We start from the raw sequence: 14,098 nt of genomic DNA, 5'->3' as shown, positions 1-14,098 counted from the left end.
AGGTTGTCGGCACTGTTGGTGATCCACTGTGTGAGGCTGAGGGCAGCGTTGTTGGCGTCGGTGGTGATGGCTGGTTGGTTATGGATTAGGGTTGAGAGTAACTGATCTGTGGAGATTTTGTTCAGGGGCTGCGGGGGATTTGTTGTGTGCGAAGGTGGAAAAATATAGTATATAGTATAAAAATACATATCAGGTTGCATATATGATCCCATATTTGCATTGTGGTGTTTGGTGACATTTACAAACCTGCCTACCTTTGGCCTCAGGATTATAATGTCACTCGAATCCCTCAATGGCAATATTGAATTATGTTAAACAGTTATCCCCTCTCTCTCTTTCTTTCTCTATCTCCGTATATATGTATGTATATGCAAATATATATATATATATATATATATATATATATATACATATATATATATATATATATAAATATAAATATATATATATAGATCTTTAAAACAAAAGAGAGTAGAGGTTATGTGCACGCTCCTGGGGAACATGATGCTCCCCAGTGGCTCTGTCACAGCGCACTGATGATTCTGCTCAAGGGGAATGTGGACTGAAGATGTTTGACTCTCAGCTGCATTGTCCAATGCACTCAGTCTTCACTGAACCCCGCTGTTAGCAAGAAAGAGACCACTTAAGGTTGTTGATTCCTTTTCTCTTCCACTGAGACCTCTACGGGTCCCTGCAACTATGCCTACACTTGAACTTAGAGCTATGGCATGTCATACACCCCAGGACTAAGGACATTTTCAAGTTCCCTTTGCTTCTTCGGTTGTAAGTCTATTGTATGGTTCGAGTCCACATTTAGGTGTTGGTTTTCTAGGTTTTTTGCAAGATCGGAGCAGCACTGAGTTTCTTGATTATTTATCAGCTTCATGGGAATCTAGGACAAACAGCAGACATAAATAACCTATGATACTGTGTAAAATCCATTAACTGGTTTGCACTTCGAATGCCAGAGTGTTGTCCCCTGCATTTCACTGCATAGATGCGTCCCCTTACACTATATTTATATATTTTCTAAGTAGTATGGTACATTTTGAGTCATATCTTGGTTCCAGAAAAAGCTCGGGCTTTCTGTTTTTCCAGTGATTTGTCTATTTCCAGCTGCCTTTCCACACATAGAAAACTACCTAGTCGTTATCAAATAATAATTCTGAATTGATATTAATTTAGTTTATTGATTGATTCATCACAGAGTTTATGATGTGCTTCGGAGCGCAGGAGGCGGCAGTGTTACTACCGTGTTTTAGTGCGTCTGAGTTCAAGCCACCCCCGCCTTATGAAGCCGTCCATGAGTGCCTGGACAGACAACAATGGAAGAGTCTGGAAGAGCCTGCGTATGAGCCTATAGGGCAATCATACGTGAAGCCCTGAGCCTTCTGTGGTACAAGAGAAAGTCCAGTAACCGCTGACTATGCAAGGGTCCCTAGGGAGGGGTAAACATAGAAATATGGTCACGGCATAAACCTGCTCTGCACCAAACATTCACTAGTTTCTGGTAAAGTTAGGGTAGCTCTTGAATGGGTCCAGTATTTCACAGATTTAAAGTTAGAGTAGGTATAGGTGCTGGAATGGGATTGGCGTAATGGTTAGTATTAGCATAAGGTTGAGAACGAGGTGATAGTGAGGTTTGAAGTTAGTATTGGGTTTTGAGTGGTCATTTTGAAGAATATGTCAAACCCTTTGTAACCTTTTAGGGGTTATCCTAGAATTACGATCTTGCAGGGTTTGTTTTTTTTTTTAGAGGAAATTATCACTGTACTCCACGCTTGCAAGTCGGAATGGGTTTTATCGCATTGGAAAACTGCACATTTTCCCCATTACAAAATGCAAATCTTGGAATCCTGTTTTTCTTTGCAAAAATTGTGCAGGGAGAAACCGGTGGGTCTGTGGCAAATGTGTGCCCCAATCGAACCCCGAATTCCTGGTTCAATATTAATGGGGATTTAGGCAGCACTTACAATAGGGTTTATTGTCTCGAAAACCTTCTGAACTTGCCAGACACTATTATGGCTGAGGCTGCACATCTCCTGTGCATGTATAACTAGACCCTCTCTCACGGAGGTATCCGAAGCAACATGTTTATGTTTTTTATTGCTTTCTTGTGAGCTACGAAGAACATGACTCGTGCTTTCACAAATATTTTTTATGATATTTAATTGTATTATTATATATATATATTTTAATGCAAACGCATTCTCACAGTACAGCTGCCTTTTCATGCGGTGCTCGTACACTGAGCGGTATGCAAGGTGCTTGCACTGCCCCGCTTGCATAAATCATCTGTAAACAGCCTTTCATTGAAGTGTGCATATGGCGTGGCTGCTTGCAGGTTGCTGCCTCTTTAAAAAGCGCTCTTATTCATGGTGATGGCTTTGCACAGTGCAGCAGCAGAGTACACTTAAATTCACTTGAACAGATTTTCCTGGGCTGTGATCATCCGAATTGTTTACAGCTAATTTATCACGCTCCAGACAAAGTTCACTGTTTACCCTTCAGAGTCCCACCTTCAGCATTACTTAAAAGGACAGGCCACCCCACTGTTCCCTGCAGCCATAAATCTGTGGGTCATGCTCAGGACAGCCCCTTGAAGCTATCCATTCAAAGTACGAATGACTTCCATGGGTGGTCCACAATGGAGTACTCCGCACACCTCTGTTTGACTTTCAAACACCGCATTTGAAGAACATTTTTGGATAAGACCTGCTTAGATAATGCTGTGGGAGCTGAGAAATCCCCATTCCCAGTGGTGAAGTAAAGCTGATCTCCAGCAGAATAGTTACCCTTGCTACATCCTTGCTTTCTGGCTACCACGAGGCGAGCCCTGGAGACAGTTTAAAGAAAGAAAATTCACAGAAAATCACAGCAGAGGCCCAGGCGCTTTTTTTATGATCTTCGCAACATGTGCTGGAATATTACAGCTGCGAAAGAGGAGTGTTTGAAATTAACTACTAAATTATGAAGAAGTTGTGGTCTCTCCTTCATTCTTTTTCCTGTAAAACCTCAGTTGCTGACACACTCCTTTGCAGTCTTTTCTTCGAGGCCCAGAAATAAAAGCATGAGATCTGAGGGGGTATCCAATTGGCCTGTTTAATTTACTTATAAGTCCCTAGTAAAGTGATACCACATGTGGCCAGGGCCTGTAAATTAAATGCTACTGGTGGGCAGCCCTGTGTGTGTCCTCATCCCTGGTGGTCTAGTGGTCATCACAAGTGGGTATTTTCTCTCTGTCACTGTTTCACTCTTGCTTTTTCTGCCTTTTCTGCCTTTTCTCACGCGTGTTTCATTTGCTTTTCCATCTCTCCTCCTTTCCTCTGCCCCCCTCCCATACCACTCTGCAGCCCTGCCCCTCTCCCCCCCATGAAGCATTTTTCCCACCCTCCCGCCTGCCAGCTGACTGCTCCCCCCACTCCACTCCCCTTCTTAATGGCAGGCGCAGCATAGCCGTGCAGCGGACCTGCTGCTGGCGCGCCAAAGTTGCCCCAAAGGCAGGCCCTTCTGCTCCCAGACCGCATCGAGCGCCAGGAACCCTGGATCTCCGTCAAACCACCCCCTGGCCTGCCTCCGTTACGACGCAGAGACCCTCCTCCATCTCAACACCGGACGTCTCAACAACTGCTGCTTCATCTCCCCCAAGGACACCCACAAACTTTTCACCTGCAGGAACTCCAACTTCAGTGCCAGCATCAACAAGCTGAAGGTACTCTCCACACACAGAGATACCAACAACCTCCACAAGCCCATCAACTGCCTGCTACTGAACATCCACGTCCTCCACAAAGACCCCACCGACCAGACATCGCCTTCCTTACCAAGACCTGGACCAACCCCACCTCGGGACCAGACATTGCCATCGCTATTCCCGACGGATACAGCATCATAAGGAGGGACCGGCGCTCCTGCCCAGGTGGAGGACTTGCCATTGTCCACAAGTCCTCACTACGTGTCAAGGCTGTCCCAGAAAAAACAATGCACCACCATGGAACACCTTCACTTCCTGGTCCACACCAACCACACCCAGGTGTACAGTCCACTCAGCCCCTGCCCAACTTCCATAGTTGGGCGGGGACTGGCGTCAGACCAGGCCCTGGAGTCAGATGACTACCTCCTCCTCGGCAACCTGAATTTCCACCTCAAGGACTGCGCTGATCCAAACACCACCGCTCTACTCAACAACCTCGCCACCCTCGACCTCAGACAGCTGGTCTCTGCACCCACACACATCTCAGGACACACAGTGGACCCCATCTTCACCTCAAGCAACTTGATCACAATGGTGACCATCTCCACCCTAGACTGGACTGACCACTGCTGCATATTCTTCACAATCACTGCACCCAGCAGCCGCACCCCCACGAACACCCACAGGAAATGGAACAAAATCACCAATGAGCAACTCACCTCATCTCTCGCAAAATCTCTCCCTCCTCCCACCGATGACACCAACACAACAGCGTGCAATCTCAACAGATGGATCACCGAATGTGCAGACACTCTAGCCCTAGGCTGACATCGGCCAAACGTGTACCTAAGAAAGCCAGCTGGTTTACCACCGAAGTCCAAGAATCAAAACATACCCACAGACATTTAGAGAAAAAATTGATTAACACTAAAACCAGCAAAGACCTCGCCTTCTTCAGAGCCACAACCGCCACCCACCGCTGAAAAATCAAGAACGCAAGGAAGGACACACTCCGGGAACGCATCAACTCCTCCACACACACAACTCTAAGGAACTCTTCTCAGTCATCAACAAGTTCACAGATCCCCCTCTAAAGCCACCAGCATCCCCCCGTCCCAGGACCTCTGCGACAAACTTGCCACCTTTTCCCGCCGCAAGATCCAGGACATCTGTGAGAGCTTCCTCCTGGAAAATCCTGGTACTGGAACCTGTGACTGAACCACCCCACCAGAACTCACCCAGGCCATCTGCAGCTGGTTCACGCTCACCACAGAGCAAACAGGCAGCATTATGACCAGCATCCACTCTGGAGCCCCCGCGGACCCCTGCCCAAATCACATATACATCAGAGCCAGCGCATCCACGCCTCTGAGCTCCAGAACACAATGAACTGCTACATCAGCACTGGCAGCTTCCACAAGGACTGGAAACACACAAAATAGTCCTCTTCTGAAGAAACCTTTGGCCTACCCATCAGAACTAAAGAATTTCCGGCCCATCATGTGCTACCCTACCCCGCCAAAGTACTGGAGAAAGCAATCAACGCACAACTACGAAATGTCATCAAGGCCAACAAATCCCTGGACAGCTCCCAGTCTGGCTTCCACAGCAACCACAGCACGGAGACAGCCCTCCTGGCAGCCACCAACGACATCCAATTACTCCTAGACCGCGGCCACACTACAGCATGCATACTTCTCGACCTCTCAGCAGCCTTCAACAAGGTCTCCCACAGTACTCTAAGCACCAGGCTCCATGGCATAGGAATCCACAGAAGAGCCCTTGAATGGATCCACTCCTTCCTCTCCGGGAGGACGCAGAGGGTCAGACTCACAGGAGTCAACTGCAGAGTCCCCCAAGGATCCACACTGAGTCCCATACTGTTCAAAGTGTACATGGCCCCTCTCACAGCCATTGCCAAAAGCCACGGTATGAACATCGTGTCATATGCCGATGACACACAACTCATCATTTCCCTCACTGAAGATCCGGACAAAGCCAAAAGGAACTTCCCCCCAGGAATGGAAGCCATCACCACATGGATGAGAGAAAGCTGCCTCAAGCTCAACTCCGACAAGACAGAGCTCATCATCTTCGGAAACGCCACCTCAGCTTGGGATGACTCCTGGTGATCTACATCCCTTAGCGCCCACCCTGCACCGACTGAGCCCACCCGCAACCTAGGCATCATCCTCGACTCCTCCCTATCCTTGACCCACCAGGTAAACTCAGTTGCCTCCCTTTGATGGTACACACTCCACAAAGTTCGGAAAATCTTCAGATGGATCCTAGCAGACTGTCGCAGGGCAGTCACTCACGCCTTAGTCACAAGCCGGCTCGACTATGGCAACGCCCTCTATGCAAGCCCCTCTACTAACAACATAAAAACACTACAACTCATCCAAAATGCCGCCGCTAGACTCATCCTGGACCTCCCACTCTGAGAACACATCTCGCAACACCTGAGGACCCTCCACTGGCTCCTGGTCGAGAAATGAATCACCTTCAAGCTACTCACCCACATGTACCATGCCATACACAACGCAGGACCAGCCTACCTGAACCACTGCATCTCCTTCCACACCCTGCCAGACCCTCCACTCTGCCTAGACGCCCCTGGCCACTATCCCCTGCATCTGCAAAACCACTGTCTGAGGACGATCCTTCACCTACACTTCAGCAAAGAGCTGGAACAACCTTCCCCTGCACCTCAGACAAAGCCCGTCGCTCACCATCTTCAGGAAGAACCTTAAGGCGTGGCTCTTTGGATGAGGCCCCTCTCGCCCAGCACCTTGAGACTCTCACAGGTAAGTAACTGCGCTATACATAAAATGATTGATTGACTGACCCACTTAAGTAGCCCTTTAAACATGTCTCAGGACTGCCATTGCAGCCTATGTCTGTAGTTTTGAAACTGCCATTACAACCTGGCAAAATAAACCTTTTGTGAGATCCAACACTTCCTTTTTAATACATATGAGTCACCCTAGAGTAGGCACAGAGCAGCCCAGAGGACAGGGTGCAGTGTATTTAAAAAGTGGGACAAGTACTTTTAAGGTTTACATATCATTGTTGTGAAAAACTCTTAAATTTCTTTTTCACTACTGTTAGAACTGCCTCTCCCATCGGATAACATTGGGGTAACATTATTATACTTAGTAAGCTGTAACTTCCAATTGGGAGCAGATAGACAGGTTGAGTTGAGTTTGGTGCCTACAGAATTCTTATTACAAGCTTTCTTCAATGGTAAAGTCAGATTTTTATTCACAATTCTGGAAATGCAGGAAGGTTGCATTTTATTGTTCTAACCATTTGGTGACTGCAGCCTAGTTCTGGGTCAATTGACTAGGTGTAGATGGCAGGTGGTCTTTGTGTATTGCTTACAGACAGTGAGACAAAGGGAATATAGATGTTGGCAGGATAGGTCACTCTGATTTATGGGGGGGAGGAGCACTTGCACACCACAGAGGCTCTACTTGAGCACTATCACATAGGATTTGACACTGGTCATTTGTGACCTCAGACAAACTGGGGCCAGGACAGGATGGAAGGGAATACCTCACACCTCAGGGGGGTGAAAACACTTAGAAGCTTCCTCTACTTCAAAGCTTACACTTTTATTACATAAAGGGCACTGGGGGTGCAACGGGTGTTTGTTCCCCCTTTGCACACCCCTGGGGCACACTGTCACAGACACCTGTGCTGCCCCTTCTGTAAAACCAATTGGCCTGGTGCGCATATAGCACCAGTCTATCATCAGAGGGCATCCCCTCATTTGCATGGGGCCATTGTCCCATGCAAATGAAGGAATCTCTTTGCCTCTGTTGCATTTTATAGATATGGCCACAAATTTAAAGAAGACATCAAGAGGCACACTGAAAGTGTGCCACAAAAAGGTGGCGCACTGTCAGTGCGCACTCTGATGCAGCCCTCTGGAGGGTGTGTGAAATGGGACCAATGGACTCCCGGACACACCCTGCAGGGCAGATGGGTTGGCACCTGCTTAGTGAAATGAAGCAGCTGCTTTAAAGCTGCTCTGTATTTCACTTGAATGGGCTACCCCCAGGACAGCACCAGATTCACAGCTGCCTTGGAAGCAACCAGTTCAAAATATTATGTTGCATTCTCCTTGTTTGCGACAGGTGCACCTTTTGGAAGGTGAGCCCGGTGCAAACAAGGAGAATGTGGCACATTATAAAATACAGACCCAGGTATAAATGTTGGACCTCACTTTGTGAGTTTGTCCCAGTTCCACGCAACCATATAACCAGTTTGTGCTTAGTGATTTCCGCTTTGTGGCAACATTTTCACTTAAATCTTTAAAATTATATTTCTCTAGTTCTACTGATTGGATTTTTGTTGTTTTAGTCTTGATTTATTTATTAAAATGTATTTTTCTAAATTGGTGTGCGATTATCCTTGTGTCATGTTTTACATTTTTTACTGTTGAAAGTGTATTAACACATTGCCTCTAAGACCTGACGCTCTGTGCCAAGCTAGTAGAGAGCTGACCACTGGGTAATGTGGGATTTGATTGTGACTTCAGTCTGACAAGGATTGAGGTTTCTGCTTGAGTAGGGTTTCATACCCCTCTCAACCGGTAACCTAATTTCTAACATGTTCCATCATAGTGGCAAAGCAATTAAAACATGAAAAGCACTTGATTTCCAGGGTCTATATAACTCCTTACTGTTAGATCTAAGGCTAGAATAAGGTATTTGCTTATTTTTATATTTAGGGTGAGACTAAAGATACATTTATAAATTAGGATTAAGCTTAAGGTTAGCAGACTTATCCTTGCATTTAGCTAATTTATTAATGTGGTATTCTCTGTAGTGATATCCTTAGAATTAGTATTCCATATAGTGGTTTCAATGCAATAGAATATCAGTGTAGCTGTACACCTGAAGTAGCACACACCAATCTGAAATTCCTACTCCTCAAAGTGGCATAAGTGCTTTTGTGGTTTTGTCAGTGATTCCCATCCAACTGGTGAATGTGTTGGCCTCTCATCTTCTGATGACTCACTTCCAAGTACCCAAAAGTGGGGCATCATCTTCAGAGTGTAAAATACGGATAGGAGCATCACTCCCATCCCACAAGAAACAGCAAGGGACTGTCAGTCAGGCGCCCACTAGCCTGGAAATTGATGACAGCAGCGTCATTTAGGGGTGACCCCCACTGACATGCTCCCTAAGTGGCCCCCCATGGATGGTTGTCTTTTATCTGTTTCTGTAATGTTTTGTTGTTTATTCTTTTTAGTGTTAGGAAATTGTTATCTACGTTCTGTGATTTCTTCATAGTCAAAGGCTGTTTGAAGGCTCTTTTGTGTGTTACTTTGAGGTTATGTGATGTAATTTCCTGTGAGCTTATCCTGGGTGAATTGGAATGTGGCATCGTTTAATTACATCAGATTTCTGAGAAATGATATACATGTAGCCTGTACATTTTGATGTAGACTAATAGGTGGTGTAATAAATTGAATAGGTAGTGGAGTACTTCAGACTTCAACGTTTTCATTTCAGTTCAAATTGCATGCACTGAATTAAAATCCACAAGGGCAGAATACACTGTGCAGGAAAACTCACACACTCAATTACTTAATAATAATTACTTTTTTGTTATACGTGCCTTTTATTAAAAATCATCTAAATGACAAGCATAACTTCAGCTTTTGGCTACAGCAGTGGTTCCCAAACTGTTGACATCTGTGGACCATCACTTTTCCATTACTGGAACCATGGCCCCCCACTGAATCATTATTGGAATCCGGGGACCCCCACTGAGTCATTACTGGAATAATAATAATAATTCTAATAAGAAGGTTGGAGCTTTTCTAAATTCAATTGAAGCCGTGCCTCATCCATACCATATTATGTGTGATGCACCTGCACTGCTCTTGAAAAAATAAATCTGAGGATCCTAATTTAATGTTCAGCCTCTAATTTCAAATTCCTTGACTTTTTGAAGTATGTTTTAACATTTCTAATTGTACGTGTAGCCACTTTATTTATATACACTTTATTAATCTGTTAATATTATTTATTTTTCTAAGCAGTCGCAGAACCATCAGGAGGCTTCACAAACCCCCAGGGGGCCCTGGAGCACAGTTTGGGAGCCAGTGGGCTAGAGAAAGGAATGCCCAGGCACTGAGGAGAGGGAGAGGACAAGTAGCTCTGGGTAATGCAGCATGGAAAAAGGATGCAGATTAGACATGTACCAGTTCCTTATGACATGGTATTAAGAGGTAGAGATTGGCAGCAGATAGAGAGATCAGATAGACTAGGTATAAACTGAGGGGAAGTCAAGGATAGTTGGAGAAATTATCAGATGTTCTTCTTGTGACAATGAGAGGTTTTTTAAAATACAGGAGCCAGCGAAGGCCCTCAGGTTATCCTTAAGGACTGCCAAGGGCCAGTTACAAACATTAACAAATGCATTGTCTTATTAAGCTCTTGTACCCATTTTTAATATTAACGAAAGGAAAGGTAATTGCATATCAGAGTGCTGATTTCAATTCAACGCACACACGCCATATCTATTTAAAAAAATCATCATTAGACCATGTTTTGCACAATTTCAAGATATCGATTTATCTTTGAGAATACAATGGTATTACCTCCATTAGGTGACAGGGTATAAATAAACTTCTTTGCATCCCTTATGTTGTTAGGAGTGACTTGCACCAGACGGTTGTGTTGCCAAATTCTAATTCGATTTGAAAATCCAATTATGTTGAAGTGATCATCAGGTCGCAAGTCTTGAAGGATTGTGAAAAGGGCATCTTTTGTCTGGAAAAATTGGCAAATGTATATGATTCAGAGTTGTTCAATGTAAATTATTCCTACTGTTACAAAATACAAATGTGGAGCACTAAACTTAAAAATTGATTGCACATGCATTATCTTAGTGATCATGGTCAGTCAGCAATACAGTCAAAAACATTTTTCACTTAGTGTTAAACTCTATTTTTTAACTTAGTGTTGATCCCTCATACGTCCTTACATCTAAATCATCTCTCCAGTGCTCTTTGCTGTCTCATCTTCAGGAGCGAAAGATTGAAATACCCCTGATTGACTGAAATGTATTGCAGAAATGGCAGCTGTTGTTTCGTTTTGGGGATAACACAGAAGGCTTGCATGTCAGTGAATAAGTGTAAGGAATCTACCCCAGATTTTCGCAGAAGTAACACAATGCAGTACAGCAAGTAAAGTTGCTGCACTGAGTTGAGTGAAAGTGATAGAGAAGAACATCACTACATATCTACTAGGATGTGGGCTGTTCTGCTCTCTAATGCTGATGCACTTTTGGCTGTCATATGCCAAAGCAGACAACTTGGTGCCATAGTACACGTCTGTCTGCATTGTGGGAAGCATAGGTTTTGTGCTGGAAGGGATCCCTTCCAATACAAAATTATGCTTTATGGAGTTTCCCCACTTGGTATGTGAGCTGTACAATACAGCACATATTCAAAGTGGGAAAAAGGTGGAGAAATAAAAACATTTCTCTATGAGGAGTTGCAGAATTTTGGCACAAATCCCTCTCTTCAATTCTTTGTAGATAGGGATTTGCATCAAAAGGCATAGGCGGTTGTATGGAAATGCCCATGCACCACCCATGGAATGTTATATTATGTTATGGGTATTTATGGAGCACATGGCTACCCGAAGGCCTCCCAGCGCTAGATGCAGACCTCTACAGATTAGTGCAAGGGTTATACTCTGAATAGTCAGGTTTTGAGTAGTCAATGAAAGGAGAGCTCGTGACTGGTCAAGCGAAGATCGAGAGGAAGGACGTTCTATAATTTGGCTCCTAGATAGGCCATAGAACTGCCAGCCCATCTGGCTCTTTTTACTATAGGAAGTCTGGCTAATGCAGCCAATGAAGGTCTAAGCTGCCTGGAAGGCATATAGAAGTAAGCCAGTGACCTTAACAGAGAAGGACCTCTGTTATGTAAAGCCCTGTGGACACAGCATAGTGCTTTGAACTTTATTCACTGTTTTATGGGGAGCCAATGAAGAGAGGAGATAGCCGCTTTGGTGGATAGGTGTCTAGGTATGTTAAAGAGAAGCCACACAGAGGAATTCTGAACCATCTGCAATCTTCTGATCACGTACTTAGGGGAACTAAAATACAGTACCATAGTCAAGGCGAGAAATAATAAGGGCCTGGACTATGAGTCTTTTGGCTGCAATTGGAAGAACTTTAAAGACTTTCCTCAGGAGTCTAAGCAGACTGAAGCAACTTGCAAAGATCTTTTTTTTTTTGTGATCCATGGTGAGCCGAGGGTCCAGCCAGACTCTTAGGCTCTTAATATTTTCTTTTGGGGAGGCAGATTCCTTAAGGAGTCTGGGATAGAAGGTTGGAGTCCTAAGCGGGGGTGGTAGCCAAATAGCATTACTTCTGTTTTGTCTTCATTTAGCCTGAGTTTGCACTTTAACATCCATCTGGTCACTGCCTGCAGACAAGGGGTAAGTGATAAGCGATCAGTGCAATGCACCCTTTCAAAAAAGTAACTCTGGGCAGCGCATTGAGCAGTTTTGTGTAACAGTGGGTTACAATCTAACTCAAGTCGCAAAATTGTGTTAGATTGTAAATCCCACCATAACACATTGTGTCAGGTTTGCGTTAAAAAAGTAACACAAACCTCGGGTTTGCTTTAAAAAAGTAACACAAACCTGTTGCAAAGTGTTTGTAAATCTGGGCCTAGAGTGACGGGTCCAGTGCTTATTGAGTAAGGAAGCAGAGACTATAGTAGTTGGGAATTAGTAACATATTATGCGAGTGTTACCAGTGTCATAACACTTACATCAAAAGAGGTTAAACAAGTTGAAGGACATGGGGTAAATTGATATGCTTATACACAGTTAATATAATAAGGACATCTATGGATATGAACAAATAGATGGAATGACAAGTAGGTTAAAAGAAGCAAGCTACCTCAATTGCGTCTGTCTTTCAAAATGAATGTATTTTAATATAGATGTGTTCATGAACAAGGCTATCATTTGCATGTCAGATCAAATTTAGCACCGATAATTCTCTGCCTTCTTTGCTTTGCTCTCATAACGGCCAGGTAATATTTCAGTTTGAATGATGTCTATGAGGAACAAGCTTCTGTGGATCCCTAGCGCAACTTCTTTGCCACGGCTGAAAATGGGGTGCAGAACCCAAATACCATAGCACATGACAGCCACATCCATTGCAAACTTTTGTTTGTAATCTAAGTTATGCTAAATTCCAAAATATTGCAACTTTGTGTGCACAATTTGTCCACTTTTCACAACTTAGTTAACCCTTGTGCAGTGCTCAATCTACCAATAATAAGCAAAGTCAGAGCCTGTGTATCAGATCTACTTTATGGTTGACCTCCACAATTTACTGTAAGCGTTTAACAATATGTAATGGTTTTAGAGACTAAATTGTATCCACCCTATCAGACACTGAACATTTGATGCCTGAAATCCTTGTACTTCCCTCACATCTCTCAAATAGCAACATGAGAGACCACCACTGTATCACAAGAGCTTACCTATCCAATATCTTCCAATCTTTACCCTGAATATGAAAGACTAAAAAACACCACAATAAATTAAAACCCAGAAAGTTACATTAGTATTTGTCCATATAATCCTTATTTGTAAAATTACCAAGACTGAGCTTTATTTCAAGGACAGGGACATTCCAGTCTGATATCACCCTCAACAAGATCTCAGAAATCTAAGGTGGCCACAGACTCAATGGTATCATTTCATGTGGCACCTTCAGGAAAATCATCATTAATACTTATAGCAGCAGAACTGTTATCATTTGAGTCAAAGATAGGTATCTGCTGACATTAAAAATGTTCACCCTAAGCCTACTGTATAAACACAAAATGCACCACTTTTGGTACTTCTGAACCCATTTTACCCTTTGCCACACCCCACTACACTCGGTAGCTTTCCTCGTACTTCACTGTAACTAATGCTCAAACTGATGTTGCACAGTTCAACAAATTCAGTAGGGCACAATCTAGACTTTTTCACATAGAAACTCGATACAGCACACTTAACTGTGCATCAACAGAATACACTTAATAAACCATATCAACCTGGCAAGCCAAACAAACTAACCACTGAAGTAAAAATGATTCTTCTCTAACTACCCCAGACAGTACACAGGTGTTTAAATCTTCCTACACTGTAGCCAAAAGCATTCAACCCACAACAAATGATTCCAATGTTCTTCTCAAAGCGTTTAACTCAATGTAGACATTTCTGCTTTGAAGTAGCTCTCACTAAACTCAGAAAGTCCAAGAGGGAGACTCGAAGCCATCAACTTGCAGGGCTGAATAGTATCAAGTTGACCTTAGAATAATAAGGGAGTAAATCTCAGTCTGAAGAAGACAAAGGCCACCATAAG

General features: G+C 43.9%; 1 protein-coding gene and 1 long non-coding RNA gene across 2 annotated transcripts in view; one reads left to right on the top strand and one right to left on the bottom strand.

Moving 5' to 3' along the window:
• ITIH5 (inter-alpha-trypsin inhibitor heavy chain 5) overlaps positions 1–14,098 on the bottom strand; it is a 264,995-nt gene that overhangs the window by 77,152 nt on the left and 173,745 nt on the right. Inside the window, exon 8 of the mRNA XM_069229267.1 lies at positions 10,314–10,485. Within this exon, the coding sequence (XP_069085368.1) occupies positions 10,314–10,485 (172 nt within the window). The remainder of the gene's footprint in view (positions 1–10,313; positions 10,486–14,098) is intronic.
• Positions 1–14,098, top strand: part of LOC138288064 (uncharacterized) — a 150,899-nt gene that overhangs the window by 123,825 nt on the left and 12,976 nt on the right. The window lies entirely within an intron of this gene.

Source organism: Pleurodeles waltl, chromosome 4_1 (genome assembly GCF_031143425.1).
Source record: "Pleurodeles waltl isolate 20211129_DDA chromosome 4_1, aPleWal1.hap1.20221129, whole genome shotgun sequence".
NCBI classification, from domain to species: Eukaryota; Metazoa; Chordata; class Amphibia; order Caudata; family Salamandridae; genus Pleurodeles; species Pleurodeles waltl.
The sequence above is the reverse complement of the archived record's forward strand: the minus strand, read 5'-3'. Positions and strand labels throughout refer to the sequence as shown.